The sequence below is a fragment of the Petromyzon marinus genome, chromosome 20 (genome assembly GCF_048934315.1).
Source record: "Petromyzon marinus isolate PM22_M1 ecotype Great Lakes invasive population chromosome 20, UKy_Petmar_22M1.pri1.0, whole genome shotgun sequence".
Classification (NCBI taxonomy): domain Eukaryota; kingdom Metazoa; phylum Chordata; class Hyperoartia; order Petromyzontiformes; family Petromyzontidae; genus Petromyzon; species Petromyzon marinus.
Window position 1 is genome coordinate 1,068,563 of NC_133686.1, and position 15,759 is coordinate 1,084,321.

Here is a 15,759-nt window from a genome sequence, read left to right on the forward strand (position 1 = left end):
CATCCAGGTGAGGGTCCTGCCCGGAGCGCTGCCACCGCGCCACGAACCCGGGGGCGATCGCTCGGGCGCCGAAAACGTCGCCCGAGCGATCGGCGTCACCGTCGCGAGCCGCGCGATCGCTCCACTGCTGGACGAGCGCCCTCGGCCACGCGGCGTGACGTTCCGCACGCACGGCGGCCCGGGGCGGGGCACGCCGCACGTGGCGGCCCTCGTGCGGTCCACCGCCCGCCGTGCCGAGGCAGCAGCCGGGGGTTGGTGGATCGCCCGGGGAAGGCAGTAAAGCAAATGTGGAACCCCACCCGTTCCATCTGTACGGGGATAGAGCGTCGCCTCCTCGCACGCGTGCGTTTGATCTCGGGGCGCTCCGGTTTCCTCCCACGTGTATGGACACGAAACATCGTTCATTGGGCCGATAACAACTTCATATATAGAGTAGCTCAGAGCGTGGCCGCTGCCTTCCCGCTCGTCCGTGGCCACTCCGCCTGGCGTCTCGGAGGCGTCCCCCTGCCTTCAAGCGCACCTCCACTTAGCACGGGTGGCTACGTACGGTGCAAAAGAAGTTAAACTCACGTAGACACGGGAGCGAGTGGATGCTCAGGGCGGTACAAGTCGACGTCATGATTAACACTTACAGCCATGCACGAAGTATTATTGCTCTTTACAGACCCGGTGCGTACGCGCAGTACCAGACACCCACTGTGCCCGTGACACTCGCACGCAGTACCAGACACCCACTGTGTCCGTGATACCCGCACGCAGTACCAGACACCCACTGTGTCCGTGATACCCGTGAGCGAGCAGTACCAGACACCCACTGTGTCCGTGATACCCGCGAGCGAGTAGTACCTGACACCCACTGTGTCCGTGATACCCGTGAGCGAGTAGTACCTGCCAGTGTACACGCCCAGCGAGGAGGAGCGGAAGGACCCGGACCTGTACGCGAACAACCTGCGCGCCCAGGTGCACAGGTGAGCTGGGCCGCACACACCTGACTCTCGCGTGTGTCTGCATGTGTGTGCGTCTGTGTGTGTGTCTGCGTGTGTGTGTGTCTGTGTGTGTCTGCGTGTGTGTCGCGTGCGTGTGTCTGCGTGTGTGTCTGTGTGTGTCTGTGTGTATCTGTGTGTATCTCTGTATCTGCGTGTATCTGCGTGTGTCTGCGTGTGTCTGTGTGTGTCTGTGTGCATCTCTGTATCTGCGTGTGTATGCGTGTGTATCTGTGTGTGTCTGTGTGTATCTGTGTGTATCTCTGTATCTGCGTGTGTATGCGTGGGGATCGGTGACGCAGCGGTTAGCGCACAACCTCAATCAATCTTTGATTGAACCCTAGTTCGATTCCCACTCATGGCCAACACCGGTGACGAAGATCTGAACCGGGCCTGGACCTCCCCTAGGTTGACTCGGCCGCAAATGAGTACCTGGTGCGATATGTAAACATCGCCATTCGGGAGACAAAGGCGGTCGGGGCGTGGTGCTGTCCACCCTCCCCTTCGTGTGCCGTGCCGGCCTTCATAGGTGCTACTCACAGCACTTGCACCAAAGGTCCGTTCAGGCTATACGGGGGATCTTTGTCTTTGTGACGATGCCGTCGTGTGCGTGTGAATTCGCGTGTATGTGAATGTGTGTGCATGTGTATGTTCTGTTTATGAATGTGTGTAAGTATGTGGATGTTGTGTATGTATGTGAATGTTGTGTATGTATGTGAATATGTATGTATGTGAATGTTGTGAATGTTGTGTATGTTGTGTATGTATGTGAATGTGTATTATGTGAATGTTGTGAATGTTGTGTATGTTGTGTATGTGTGTTGAACTTTCGCACCCTACGTAGCCAACCGTGCTAATCGTCTTTGGGGGGGAGTGGTGGTGCAGCGGCTCGCACACTTTACTCCGATACCATGCATAAGAGTTCGATTCCCGACCACGGCTAACATCAGTGGCAAGTGATGTTTGTAACTTTCATTCATTTAAATACATATTCATGAATCACATTGACACCCCTGCACTGCCCCCCCCCCGGCCTTTTAGGGCCCTGCAGGAGACTGCGCCCCCCACGGGAGAGGCGTCACGGACCCCTGTGAGGAGCGGTTGGAGAGGGGGCCCGGGAGGCGCCCCCCAGAGAGAGCACCTCCTGGAGCTGCTGCAGAGCCTCAAGTGAGGAGGCTGCAGTCCACCTGTCTGTCCACCTGTCTGTCCTCCTGGCCGTCCATCTGTCCACCTGTCTGTCCACCTCTCTCACCACCTATCTCACCACCTGTCCTTCCACCTGTCTGTCCACCTGTCTGTCCACCTATCTGTCCACCTGTCTGTCCACCTGTCTCACCACCTGTCTCACCACCTGTCTGTCCACCTGTCTGTCCACCTGTCTGTCCACCTGTCTCACCACCTGTCTCACCACCTGTCTGTCCACCTGTCTCACCACCTGTCTCACCACCTGTCTGTCCACCTGTCTCACCACCTGTCTCACCACCTGTCCGTCCACCTGTCTGTCCACCTGTCTGTCCACCTATCTGTCCACCTGTCTGTCCACCTGTCCGTCCACCTGTCTCACCACCTGTCTGTCCACCTGTCTGTCCACCTGTCTCACCACCTGTCTGTCCACCTGTCTCTCCACCTGTCTCACCACCTGTCTGTCCACCTGTCTGTCAACCTGTCTGTCCACCTGTCTGTCCACCTGTCTCACCACCTGTCTGTCCACCTCTCTCACCACCTATCTCACCACCTGTCCTTCCACCTGTCTGTCCACCTGTCTGTCCACCTATCTGTCCACCTGTCTGTCCACCTGTCTCACCACCTGTCTCACCACCTGTCTGTCCACCTGTCTGTCCACCTGTCTGTCCACCTGTCTCACCACCTGTCTCACCACCTGTCTGTCCACCTGTCTCACCACCTGTCTCACCACCTGTCTGTCCACCTGTCTCACCACCTGTCTCACCACCTGTCCGTCCACCTGTCTGTCCACCTGTCTGTCCACCTATCTGTCCACCTGTCTGTCCACCTGTCCGTCCACCTGTCTCACCACCTGTCTGTCCACCTGTCTGTCCACCTGTCTCACCACCTGTCTGTCCACCTGTCTGTCCACCTGTCTCACCACCTGTCCGTCCACCTGTCTGTCCACCTGTCTGTCCACCTATCTGTCCACCTGTCTGTCCACCTGTCCGTCCACCTGTCTCACCACCTGTCTGTCCACCTGTCTGTCCACCTGTCTCACCACCTGTCTGTCCACCTGTCTCTCCACCTGTCTCACCACCTGTCTGTCCACCTGTCTGTCAACCTGTCTGTCCACCTGTCTGTCCACCTGTCTCACCACCTGTCTGTCCACCTGTCTGTCCACCTGTCCATCCAGTGATCATGTCTCTCTCCCTCCCTGTCCCCGTGTGTCTCCGCGTGTCTCCCCGCGTGTGTCGAGACAGGCTGCTGGTGGACCGCGCCATCCCCGAGCTGGAGGCGATCTCTGAGCGCGTCCGCGCCCTGGGGGGCTTGCGCGTGACCCCACGTGACCTGGCCGCGTGCCTCGCGCGGCCCGAGGGCCCCCACATGCGCGTGTTGCACGCCGCCTTCGACCCGGTCAGTGTCCAGGACGCCGTCGGCCACGATCTCTCTCCACTGCTGGATGAACGCTTCGCCAAGCTGTCGTCGCCTTTCGGGGGTCTCGCGAAGCAGCGATCTGTCTCTGTTGTCAGAGCTCCAATTTGGGCACGGTTCGTGCAGTTTGTGTGCGAGTAGGAGAGTGTGTGTGTTTGTGAGAATGTGTGAGTGTGTTTGTGAGTGTTTAGGGGGGAGCGGTGGTGTAGTTGCGGTTAGCACACTGACCTATGAACCGGGCGACCCGAGTTTGAATCCCACTCATGGCCAACACCAGTGGCGATTGTCTGAACCACTCCTGGGCCTCCCCTAGGTCGACTCAGCTTCAAATTAGTACCTGGTGAGGTGTGTAAACATCACCACTGGGGAAACAAAGGTGGCCGGGCGTGGTGTTGGCCACCCACCACCTCATATACCATGCCGGCCTTCATAGGTGCTCTCTAACAGCACTTGCCCCAACAGTCTGTTTAGTCTTTATGGGGGATCTTTGTCTTTGTGTGCAGGGTTCATGCCATCAACTCACTTCACTCGAGAACCCGGTTTAGTCCCAAGCAGGGTCTCAGCACCGCCGCTTCGGTGTCTCTGACCTCCCTGTCGCCCGGCCTCCAGGAGGTCTTCCGCTCTCAACACGAAACCTTCACACGCACGGCGGAGAGCGCGGGCGCCACCGTAGAGAGAGGCGCGAACCCGCAAGACGAATGGCCACTTGCCAGCCTTGTAGGGTGGTTACCGGCCGGCCCTGGGCTGGGTCGGTCAGGGTCAGGCGGGTGGACCCTGCGAGGTGCAATTTGACGCAGGTTCACCACCGGCCCGTGGAGTGTTTGTGCGAGCAGACGCCGGCGGCCTGCCCCCGCGTGCGACGCTTACGAACGACCCTCTGGTGCCCTCCCCCCCCCTCCCCCCGTGGGTGCAGGGGGCGCGAGGCCACGTGGACGCCCGGGAGGTGCTTGTGGGCCTGGTGCGCGCCGTGTGGCCCGCCCAGTGCCACGAAACCCTGGACCTCGCCTTCCAGGTGACCCCGGCCGCCAGCGGGGGGCATGCACGGCAGAACGTCCACCCTGAGTCTTAGATGACGAGCGACGCGTGGGGGAGGGGTTAGGGCGTTGGGGGTCGATATCCAGGATATCGAGGACACCCCCCGACCCAGGGCCTGTGAAAAGAGCTTTATAACTCATCGGATTTTATTCCAAAGGCCCACGGGTCGGGGGGGGGGGTGGGCGTGCCGGGCGCGTGCCCGGCTCCCAAGAGGGACAGCGGGGGCCCATTGCCCTCCTTGCACTGGGGCCCATCCTGCAACCACGCTAGGTCACTGGGTTAGCGGTGAGGTTTGATGGCAGAGAAAGGGCCGGTGACCGTTTGGCTCGTTAATTTGGGAGGCCTCGTACGAGTGGAGAGTTGGTGAGGGTGGCTTGGAGGACGAGTACTAGGGTTGGTTGACCATCTGGTTGGGGTTAGAGGATTGACACAGGAGCGCTATATGCTGCACGTGCGTGTATTGTTAGCTCCCCACTCTTGCAATTGCTGCCACTGATAGCGGACAATCACTCAAGCCTTTTGAGGTCTCCGCTACCGATGGTCACCGGCTGCAATGAGATGTAAAAAAATATCAATTTGTGATTTCGCTGACCCCGCTCGCTCGCTCCGTGGCCGCGTGACCCCGCAGGTGTACGATGCTCGGGGTCAGGGAGAGGTCACGCAGGAAGAGGTGCTGGGGGCCCTGCACGCCACCCTGGGGCCTGACCTGCCCTTTGACCCCATCGCCCTCTTCCGAGCCGCTGACCCCCACCACACGGGGGCCGTCACATACGGTGAGGTCCTCGCCACGGGAATGTGTAATTTCCACATTAGAGCACTGCCTCGTTGCACGCTTAAAGTTGATTTCGTTTCGCCAACACGACGGAAGTAATCGGGAGACAACTCTGACTTGACTCTTCGCTGCCCAACTCAACTTGAAGGTGTCTACGCATCCGTGAAGAAGATCCAATACCAATATGAATCGCGCTGTGATATTAAGCTGTATTGTTATTAGGGAGTTCATAATCATGAACTCCCATGATCAATCCACTGCTGGATGAAGGCCTCCCCAATGCACGGGCATCTTCCGCGGGTCTGCGATGCCACGATCCATCCATCGAAGGGAGCTCATGGCTCCGTCTTTGCCAAAGACGTCCTCTCGCGTGCGTTCCCCTCCTTTGGCTGCCATTCCAGCCTTCGTCTCGACAGACGATCAAACATACAACAGTCGCACCCCGTGCACGTTGGAGGCAACGTCGTTACGACTGCGACGAAAAAGTGAGCGGGGCCCGAGCCGAGGACGCGTCACGTCCGGGACCGCCAGCGGAGCGAAATCGCCCAATGCGGAGATGGAGCGATGAAATAATCTCCGGCGTGAGCGCCGAATGTACTGCTACAGCGCGGCACCGTGGGAGTCAGCGACGGCTTAGGGAGGCCCTCATCTGCCAGTGGGTAGATCGTAACGACGACGACGATAAACCTCTTGGGAGGAAAAAAACTTCATCCAACTAAATAAAACTTATCAGTCACCAGCAGCAGTAAACTTCGGGCCATCAGGGACTGAGTCTTTCTCTCTTGCCCGAGCGATTTAAATTCACCCAATGTGCCCACTTTTTTTTTGAGCCAATGACAGCCAAATGTTTAGACTGTAGCGGGCAGCGCGCTTAATGAGCTGGAAACGAAGACTGCTGATACCCGGGATTTTTGTTGTTGTTTAACTTCGTGATAATTCGTGACGACCGCAAATGAAAGCGGGGTGTTTATCTGAGGTTTATGGGGGGGTCTTTTTTTACCCCGAGTTTCGTTTGGAGGCTATTTCCTTGCCATCGGATTTGACACCGTGAGCTGCCATGGCGGAGGTCAGAGGGCACTGCCGTGAGAAGTGAATAAGAAACAACAACTAAAAAGCGGGCAAGGTGAAGGGCCAGAGGTGGAGCGATGGTTGGGGTTAAGGTTGGAGTCAATAGCAGGGTTTGGGGCGTCTGGTTAGGGTTACAGGGAGGGAAAGCATCTGGTTGTATAGCGAGGGTTATGATAACTGCGTAGCCATCACGTGTGTAGGGAGTGTAGCCGCACCAGGTCCAGTATGTGTAAGACGTGCGTGTTTGAGCTGCCGCTCTCGCTCTAGCCCCTCCCCCCCTCCAACCGTATTTCCTATTTAAGCTTCTGTTCATCCCCCCCCTCTCTCTCTGCCTCCCTGTCCGTCTTTCCTCCCTCCTTACCTCTTGGTGGACTTGTATATGTATTTCTACTGACCGTGTACCTCGTGTTTTTCATTCTATCTATGCTGGTATGTGCAATCCAAAGGTTGAACACGAAATTTAACACTCTTCTGAAATTCGTGGTCCGCCAGGAAGTGTCTAACTGTGTTGTTGGCCTGACTGGATGTGCTTCACATAATGTTTTTTCAGGTTTGTTGAATTCTCGTCTCTCATCTTTTTGTTGTATTTACCTCCGTGATTTGTTCTTGACACCTGATGAAGATCGCTTGTGTTGTGATCGAAACGTCGTGATTGTTTTTTGTTTTAATATAATTTTATTGTATTTCTACATACGTGACATTACCGAAAAAACCAATGAGTAATTTTATGCAGTCACGAAAGCTTTAATACTTTATTTGCTTATGATGTTAATACTTAAAAACACGGAATATGATTGCAATTAAAATGATGATGGTTGTGACAACGATGAACTCTTGCCCTGTGACCCTTAGCCGCGTTCATGGAGGTCGCCCAGCGCTGCCCGGAATTCCGAGTCATGTGTGGTGGCGAGGGGGCTACGGGGGACCCGGATCGCGCGAGGAAGGGCCCGGAGGGGCCCTACCGCCCGCAGAAGCCCCCATCGGACGCGTACGCCTACGCGGACTTCACGCAGAGCCGGAGTGGGGAGCCTGGGGCCCGTCTGAAGACGGAATGACGTGGGGTGGCGGAGACTGCCAAGGGTTTAAAGTTTGAAAGTTTTTTTCTGGGGAAGAGCTCTGCCCATATTCGAGTTGGCAGGGTGGTGTAGTGGTGCCACGTGTACCACACTGAAGTAACGTTCTGGGTTCCATTCCCGAAGCGGGAAGCTGTTGTGCGTGCAGCATGTGTTCTCTCCCTGCATGGGTTTCCTCTGGGGTCTCTTGGTTTCCAACCATTGGCTAATAAAACCACACAGTGTAACTGGCATCGGTGAAAACATCCCAATGCTGAAAATTTCACTTGCTAATCACTTCATTTGTGATGCCGTTCTATTCGTGGCGATGGCAGTGTGTGCACGACGTCAGTGCCAAAGGAAGGCACATTTAGGACTCGAGGGTCCTTCAACGTCGAGGCGGTTCACACAAAGACCTCGTCCCATCGGTGACTGGCCCCGACAAGGGCCCCATTGCTTCCAGCAGTCGGCTTCTCCTGCCCCACGGCTGGATTCGAATTCACGGCGTCCGTTGCGTTGAACGGTGGCGCGAAGGACACGTGACGATAGGTGGGGGAGGGGGGGCTACCGCGGGGGGGGGGGAGGGGCTACCGTGCGGGGGGGGGGGGGCTACTGCCAGGTGGGGAGCTACTTTGGGGTAGGAGGGAGGGGGGTGGCTACCGCAGGGGGAGGGGGCTACCGCGGGGGGAGGGGGCCACCGTGCCCCGCCCGCCGGGGTCACGCATGGCAGCCACGTCGCTCCCGGCTGCAGGAGGCCCGAGACCAAGCGAGGCTTTGCCGCGCCAATGGGGATATGACAAATAAAGGATTTGATCAAATAAAGGCCGCAGTAACTGGGACGTTCATGGAGGCGCCACGTGTTTTGCTGTTGCCGTTGCCAGCGTGGGTTTTACTTCAGCTTGAGTTCTGGTGGTGGGGGTTAGGGAAGGGTGGGGGTTTGTGGTTGGGGGGGTCTCGGGCTAACCGGTACCAGCACTTGTGAGCCCGCTCGAGTTGCCTGTCACCGTTCTGCTGGGGCCTCTGGCCGGTGACACGCAACACAGCACCACCTGACGTGAACATTTCCCCCCCCGAGTTCGTCATTTAAATCCATCCGAGATCAAGACCATTTAAACAACAACAAAAAATCCCCACTTACAATGTTTACGCGACGGGCTGCTGGTGTTCTGCTAATGAGCGGGCGAGTGTTTGTTTTGGTTTCAGTGTCGTGAGCCCCGCTAAGGATGATGCACAAATAAACCCCCGGCTTCGTTCGGATGCTCGGCCATTTCAGAATAAGAGCCTCCGTCTGTCGATGGGGATGATGCCGCTGCCGCTGCTGTTGACTTGGGTGCGAGCGAGCCGCTGCGGTGTCCCGGCAGGCGGCCCCGTGGGATCGCGAGCCCTTCCATGGTCGGGGTTTCGGGAAGGAACTTTTGGCGGCGCTGTCTATTCTAACGCATGATTTGGGAGATGTGGAAAACGAAAGACGCAAGCCACGGGAGTGCGATTGTCGCCATGCAACGCAACACGATGGTCCATATAGGAGACCCATAGAGACCCACAGAGATATACAGAGACCCATAGATATATATTAAAGACAAGACAGTTGTGCGATTGTGGCCATACAACCCAATCGGTGGATCATGCAGTAAGTCCATGGAGACAGAGAGACACCTAGACATACGCAGATTAATAAAGATACACAGACAGTCATCGTGACTCAGGCAGATACATAAACCCATTGGGATAGCAACCCAAAGGAGACACGTTACAGACAAGGCACGGAGCTATTGTGGGCATGCAACCCAAACTACGGATCGTGGAGCAGGCCGCTGTCCTCTCTGCGCGCCTTCAACGGAGGAGGGTAACAGCGGACTCGGCACCAACTCTCTCCTAAAGCCCTCTCGTCGTGGCCAGCAGCATACGTCGACATCGGCTGTTAGAGCCTGCACGTGTTTTCTGTCACCGTGCGAGAGAGTCGAAGATTTGTGAATGTCGTGACTGCGGCACGAGGACTGGCGGACGGCGATGGCTGGCGGAGTGACTCGTTGGGATGGACTCCACACATATCGGAGAGGCGGAAGAGATGAGAATATAAATGAGCGATGGTAATTTGTGAGTTTAGCGAGATACGTTTCGACACGATGTCGCGCCGAGTTTCGGTGCTCCCACCTCCTCCCAACACTTCTGTGAAGCGCTGGAAGAGTAGACCACATTCCACTGTAAACTGTTTCTTATTTTACCAGGTAAGGAGCACTGAGCGATACGTTTAGCTCTTATTCGGAAGCGACCTGCCCAGAAATAAGCTCAAGGAAGTAGATTCTCACGTGGAAATGTATAGCAGCCAATACTCTAAACGCGTGATGTTGATTCTTATGTGGAAGGGAAAAACCGGAGGACGTGGAGAAAAATCCACACGAGCACGGGGAGAGAGAGACGCAAACTCAAAATTCTGTATACAGGCGTCGTCAGGGTCGAGATCGAACCCACGACCTTGTGTATACCAGGCGAGGTAGTTAACATCTCTGCAGGGCCTCCCTCGCACTGACTCAGCGAGCGGAGGCCATTCCGCCACCTGTGGCTTAAGACGAGCACTTGTGGGGCTGCGCCTTTACCCCTTGCCTGGTTGGTCTCCGGGCGTCTGACCTCAGCAGCTGCCAGTGATCAACAGCAGCCACCACAGTGGAACGGTCGTGATGTGGGAACGGTGACGGCGGGCGTGTGTTTCAGGTGGATCTGGATGTAAATCTGCTGTTCTGGTAGCAGCCTAAGCAGCGTGCGTCTGGAGTTTAAACCTTTTAGTTTGGTATCAATGCCGGGGGTCGTTTTTCTGTTCTTCTAGATCAGAAGGTTTAGGAATCGTCGTCTGGGAGATTCATATCCAGCACTGATCTTGTGGAAAGGCGCTTTCCGCTCGGATGGATCTCAACCGGGAACTCCACTTCCGATGCCCCCCACTCCCCCGCCCCCCACCCCACTCCCCCGCCCCCCACCCCACTCCCTGGGCCCCCCGCCCTGGGCCCCCCACTCCCCAGGCCCCCACCCACTCACCACTCCCTCCTCCCCACGCCCTGGGCCCCCCACTCCCCCCTCCCCAGGCCCCCACCCACTCCCCCCTCCCCAGGCCCCCACCCACTCCCCCCTCCCCAGGCCCTGGGCCCCCCACTCCCCAGGCCCCCACCCACTCCCCCCTCCCCAGGCCCCCACCCACTCCCCCCTCCCCACGCTCCAGGGCCCCCCCCCCACTCAGCAGCGGGTCCCGTTATCTGCTGACTGGCCACGATTCGATTTCTCCGTTACGTAATTTAAACAAAATCGATTCACGCGCTGACGATTCGCACCCCGCGCGATTATAATCGCCGAGGGCGGCTGAGCGGCTCCCTCCCTCCCCCTCTCCCGCACTGCTCATGGAGCCGTCGGAACTCCCCGCCAACCCCGCCACCACGCACCGCGCCCCATCGCAGAGAGGGAAACATTGAAAAGGAGTCGACTCCCGAAATCGTTCGAGCAAATTGCGCGTTGGCCGAAATCGATCGTCCGTGAGGGAATCGCCCCGTCGCCTGCGGCTCCGCTGATCGCGGCGCCATGGCCACCAGCAGCAGCATCAACCCCTTCCTCAGCGACTCGGACGACTCGGACAACGACTCAGACGGCGGCGGAGGAGGCGGAGGAGGAGCGGGGTCCAGGATCCCTCGAGCTCCCGCCTCGGAACCCGCTCAGCAGAGCCCCGCGTCCCGCGTCAAGAGGCCCTCTTCTCCCGCTTCGCCGATCTCCCCTCAGCAGCAGCAGCGGCAGCAGCAGCAGCATCATCGGTCGCCTCCACCGTCCGCCTTCTCGGCCGCCTCCTCCTTCTCGGGCTCCTGCCCCGCCGCCGCCGCCGCCGCCGCCCCCTGGCACTGCGACCCCGGCGAGCTGGCGGGCCGCGGCGGCCTCCCCCCCGTCTCGCTGGACGCGCTCGCCGAGCGGCTCCTGCAGGAGCAGCTGCTGCTCACCGCTCTCGAGCTGCACACGGAGATGGCGGAGAGCGGCCGCGAGCTGCCCCGGCTGCGCGACTTCTTCTCCAACCCGGGCAACTTCGAGCGCCCTCCCGCGGGGCCCCCCGCCACCGCTTTCGCGAGGGACGCGGGCGGCCTACTGCCAGCAGCAGCAGCGGCAGCACCGGGGGTGCTCAGTGAGTGAGGAGGGGGGAGGGTGGTGGTGGTGGGCCTGTTGGCCCTCGTAGGCACTTGCCCCGACGGTCTGTCGAGGCTATATAGGTGAGGGAAGAGGATTCTTTGTCTGTGCGTGTTGTGGGGAGCGGTGGCGGTGCGGTGAGCGCACTGCGCCGCGACCTGGATAGCCGATACCGGAGTTCGATTCCCACTCACGGAGAATCACTGAACCGATTTTGGGGCGTGTAAACGTCAGCGTTGGGGAGACAAAGGCGGCCGGGCGTGGTGTTGGCCACCCACCCCCTCGTGTGCCGTGCCGGCCTTCATAGCTGCTCCTCGCTAACAGCACTTGCCCCCTACAGTTTGTTAGAGGCAACATGGGTCTCTGTCTTTGCAGCAGCCCGTGATGCCGGGTGATGCTGTGATTAAATCCGCGTGTTCGTCTGCCCGCTGCGTAAATTAATTTCGCCGCCTCTGAATGGATTGTAAACCCAGGCCAGAAGGCGATTTCCATGCTGGGCCCGGCGCTCACAAATCACGTTACCGTGGGGTCACGCACGCACGCGGGCTGCGATCGCAGACATTCGTCCCATCTGTGCCCTCGTGATTTGATTACTTGGTCTCACGGCTCGACTCACTACCTTGATTCCACGATTGAGTGATCGTGACGGAGCTGGTGCGGGTGACGGTGATCTCGACGATGCCGATGATGGTGATGTTTTACGGCGAAACACAAACAGCGATTTTGGTGGTGACGGTAAAAGCGATGGTGATGGACCGGGTCACGATGATGACGACGATAGCAGCATGTGATTTCAGATGCCTTGAGATTCCTGTGTGATCGCGGTGGCAGTGACGGGGATAACGACGGTGGTGATGGCGATGGATGGCAAGTGCTTCTGGGCAGGCTGCTGCCCGTCGAGACAGCATCGCAACGTTACGTTCAGCACCGTTGGCTACGTACAGCGCGAAGGAAGTTCGACATACGTACATACATCGGTGCCGACGATCGGTCGGCGATCGAGCGAGTGGGTCGTCCATCGCTGACCGTGAGGAATCGCTGATGTTGCTCCACCCTCTGCCCCCCCGCCTCGCCGTGACCCCGGCGGACAGACCGTGCCGGCAGCGCCAGCACGCTGGACTCGCTGGATTTCACTCGCTACTCGGACGACGGAGGCCGCGAGACGGAGGAGCGCGTGGCCGGTGAGCGCCAGCGCGTCGTTGTCGCTGTGCTTGTGCACTCCCACGCCCCCCGCGCTGTCGACGCGTTTGCCACGCTGACCAGGGTGCTGAATTTCGAATTGTGATTTGGAATTATATATTTATATTTAATAGTTTTACTTGTTTGTCCAGGAAAGCCACGCGGAGTCGTTTTCAGGAGGATCCTTGTGCTGCATTGACATTTTATCTTTAGACGTTTTCAATGAATGATGAGTTGTGTTTATTATACAAGTGAGAGAAAACCTACGCGTGCGAGCGGACAACACTATCCCCGTACAGATGGAAACAGATGGATATCAGTCCCCTAGCTGTACTGCCTTCTGGCGAACCAGGGTACGGCTCCTCCTCGACGCCCACCCACGGGTAGAAGGGAGTTTCACAACATTAGTGCGGTGATCCACCAACCCCTGGCTGCTGCCTCCACAGTGCTGGATCAGAGCCAGCAGCCATGTAAGCAGCAGCAGCAGCGTCGCCGCCACCACCGCCGCCGGGTCAAAGACCTCTCCCACAGCTTGGCGGAGGGGGGGGGGTGCATCATCCAGCAGTGGATTGACACAAGGGCTGTACACATACAGAGAGTGCGTGTACACGGCTATACACCTGCTTATACATCATATGAATATTTATTTATACTGGAGTTATCCGATGAGCTATAAAGCTCTTTTTCTCAGATGTCCAGATGGGGCGGGTCAGAACGTTACAGCACGAAGTACACGATAGGAGTGCAAAGTATAGGAAAGGTAACAAATCACTTAAAGATATACAAATAAATACGTCCGTGTAGAGAGAGCGCAAAGACGCGTAGGGGAGATGCACGGCTGGCGTGAACGCTCGGGGCCGGGGAGAGGAGCGCAAGCGCGGTGGTGGAGGCACCGCGGTGACGCAGAACGAGCGGTCCGTGGGCACTCGTGGTGAGACGGCGGCTCGCGGACGAGACTGGCGAGGGAGTGGCAGCCAGAGGAGGAAGCGGCGGCCCAGGATTACGTCCGCCGCGGAGACGGAGCGACGTGCTCATCGGCTCGCGTGCGGGAGCGACGACTCGAGGGGGCGCGGGAGGGAGACCCATGTCTGGTTGACGATGACTTATCCCCCCCCCATCACCTTGAGTCGCCCTTCCCCACAGCTTTTGAATTTACCCAGCACGCATCACTGCGTGTGCACCCGTGTGTGCGCTCGTGTGTGCGTGTGTTCACTGCGCCACGAGCCCGGCCAACGTCAGTGGTGAGCGATATCGGAACTTGTCCTAGGCCTTCACAAGGTCGTCTCGGCCTTAAACGAGTGCCTGGAGCGGTGCGTAAACAAAAGCACCGGTGGTCCCGGCCACACCATCCGCTCGTACGTCGCGCCGACCTTAATAGGTGCTAGGTGCTCGCTGACAGTACTTGCCCCACCAGCCTACACGGGAGATCTTTGCCTTTGCTCACATGCCAACAATCTGCATCCCATCGTCTCGCCCGCTCTGGGCTTGGCAGCTGACGTTGGCCGCGCCCCCTGCGTTGATTGGTTAAATTGGCTGAGAATCATGGCACCGCCACCACTGCCGCCACCACTGTCACCACCGCCACCACCGCCGCCATCACCACAACCGCCGCCATCTCCACAACCGCCGCCACTGTCGCCACCAACGCCGCCACCACCCTCACCACTATCACCGCCGCCATCACCACCGCCACCAACGCCGCCACCGCCATCACCACAACCGCCGCCATCACCACCGCCACCACTGTCGCCACCAACGCCGCCACCACCCTCACCACTATCACCGCCGCCATCACCACCGCCACCACTGCCGCCACAACCGCTGCCACTGTCGCCACCACCACCAAGCCGTTGACAGTGGCAGCATTGGATCGCTCCTTAAATTGCTTGAATCCCAGCTTGGCTGTCGTACAACGGACGTCCCCGTGTGTCACGGCGTGGGTGACAGGGAGGGTGCCGCCCTCCACTGCGTGTGGAGCAGAGGTCACTTAAAGAGAGCTCGCAAGTCGCTCTCTGATGTCTGATTCCGCGGGCCACTTTCACCTGCCGTGCCAAATATCCGAGTGGATTCCTGGTCTCGTAACGCGACGCCGATAGCGTGGTCGGGATAGAATCGGGGAACATTTTTTATGAAATAAATCGCTCGCTCGATTGTTTTTGTGGAGGTGGGGTGTGTGCTGGGTTGACGTTCGCGCCCTTGGTGGTGAGCGCTCTGTGGCACGAGGTTGTGTGAGGCGGTGTGCTGCGTGAGGCGGAGTGACGCGGTGCGAGGTCGTGCTGCGCTCTCTGTGCCCGCACCCGGAGCTCGGGTTTTGGTTTTATTTTTCTCACTCTCCTTTTTGCTTTCTCCTTTTTCTCTCCTTGTTATCCCATGTCCTTCTCTGAATCTCCTCCTCCTCTTTTTCATAACCCCCTCCTGCCGCCTCCCTCTTCCCTCATCGCCGTTGCCATCATGCACCCCTCCCTTGTCTCCCGCTCACCTCCGCATCTCCGTGTACTCCATTGTCCATCGCCCTCCTTTGATCCCCTCCCCTGTCACCTCCCTTGCATCCTGCACTCTCGATCATCTTCCCCCATCGCCACCCTCTGCCCGTCCCTCCTGTCATCGTCGCGTCCCACGCACGCTCCGTGTTCCCGTCTTTCCGTGTCTCCCTCTCCGTCCCCTCGCTGCCCCTCCACGTCCCCCCCCTCCGTCCCTGCCCCCCCCCCCCCCCGTCACGCCTCGACCCCCGACCTGGGCGCCCCGACCCCCCGACCGCGGCCGTTGCGAACCTTCCCCCCGCGCTCGCCCAGTGTTGGAGTTTGAGCTGCGGAAAGCCCACGAGACGATTCACGCGCTGCGCGCCAACCTCACCGAGCAGGCGGCAGGTGCGACGGCAACGCGGCCGGGCGGCAGCACCACGCCCACAAACACCGGG

At 58.6% G+C, this 15,759-nt stretch overlaps 2 protein-coding genes across 4 annotated transcripts in view; both read left to right on the forward strand.

The window, feature by feature from the left end:
- LOC116944046 (lysophosphatidylcholine acyltransferase 1-like) overlaps positions 1-7,794 on the forward strand; it is an 8,047-nt gene extending 253 nt beyond the window's left edge. Inside the window, exons 1-7 of the mRNA XM_076068219.1 lie at positions 1-7; positions 886-968; positions 2,025-2,150; positions 3,410-3,563; positions 4,495-4,593; positions 5,245-5,389; positions 7,309-7,794. The exon at positions 1-7 is cut by the window's left edge and continues 253 nt beyond it. Of these exons, the coding sequence (XP_075924334.1) occupies positions 1-7; positions 886-968; positions 2,025-2,150; positions 3,410-3,563; positions 4,495-4,593; positions 5,245-5,389; positions 7,309-7,511 (817 nt within the window). The 3' untranslated portion in view covers positions 7,512-7,794. The remainder of the gene's footprint in view (positions 8-885; positions 969-2,024; positions 2,151-3,409; positions 3,564-4,494; positions 4,594-5,244; positions 5,390-7,308) is intronic.
- Positions 7,795-10,863: 3,069 nt separating this feature from the next.
- Positions 10,864-15,759, forward strand: part of LOC116944258 (RAB11-binding protein RELCH homolog) — a 36,122-nt gene continuing 31,226 nt past the window's right edge. For 2 of the 3 annotated variants that reach the window (XM_032957772.2, XM_032957773.2), the window contains exons 1-3: positions 10,864-11,661; positions 12,755-12,844; positions 15,635-15,709. In XM_032957772.2, the coding sequence (XP_032813663.2) occupies positions 11,076-11,661; positions 12,755-12,844; positions 15,635-15,709 (751 nt within the window). In that variant the 5' untranslated portion in view covers positions 10,864-11,075. The remainder of the gene's footprint in view (positions 11,662-12,754; positions 12,845-15,634; positions 15,710-15,759) is intronic. The other variant, XM_032957774.2, reaches the window with a different exon arrangement.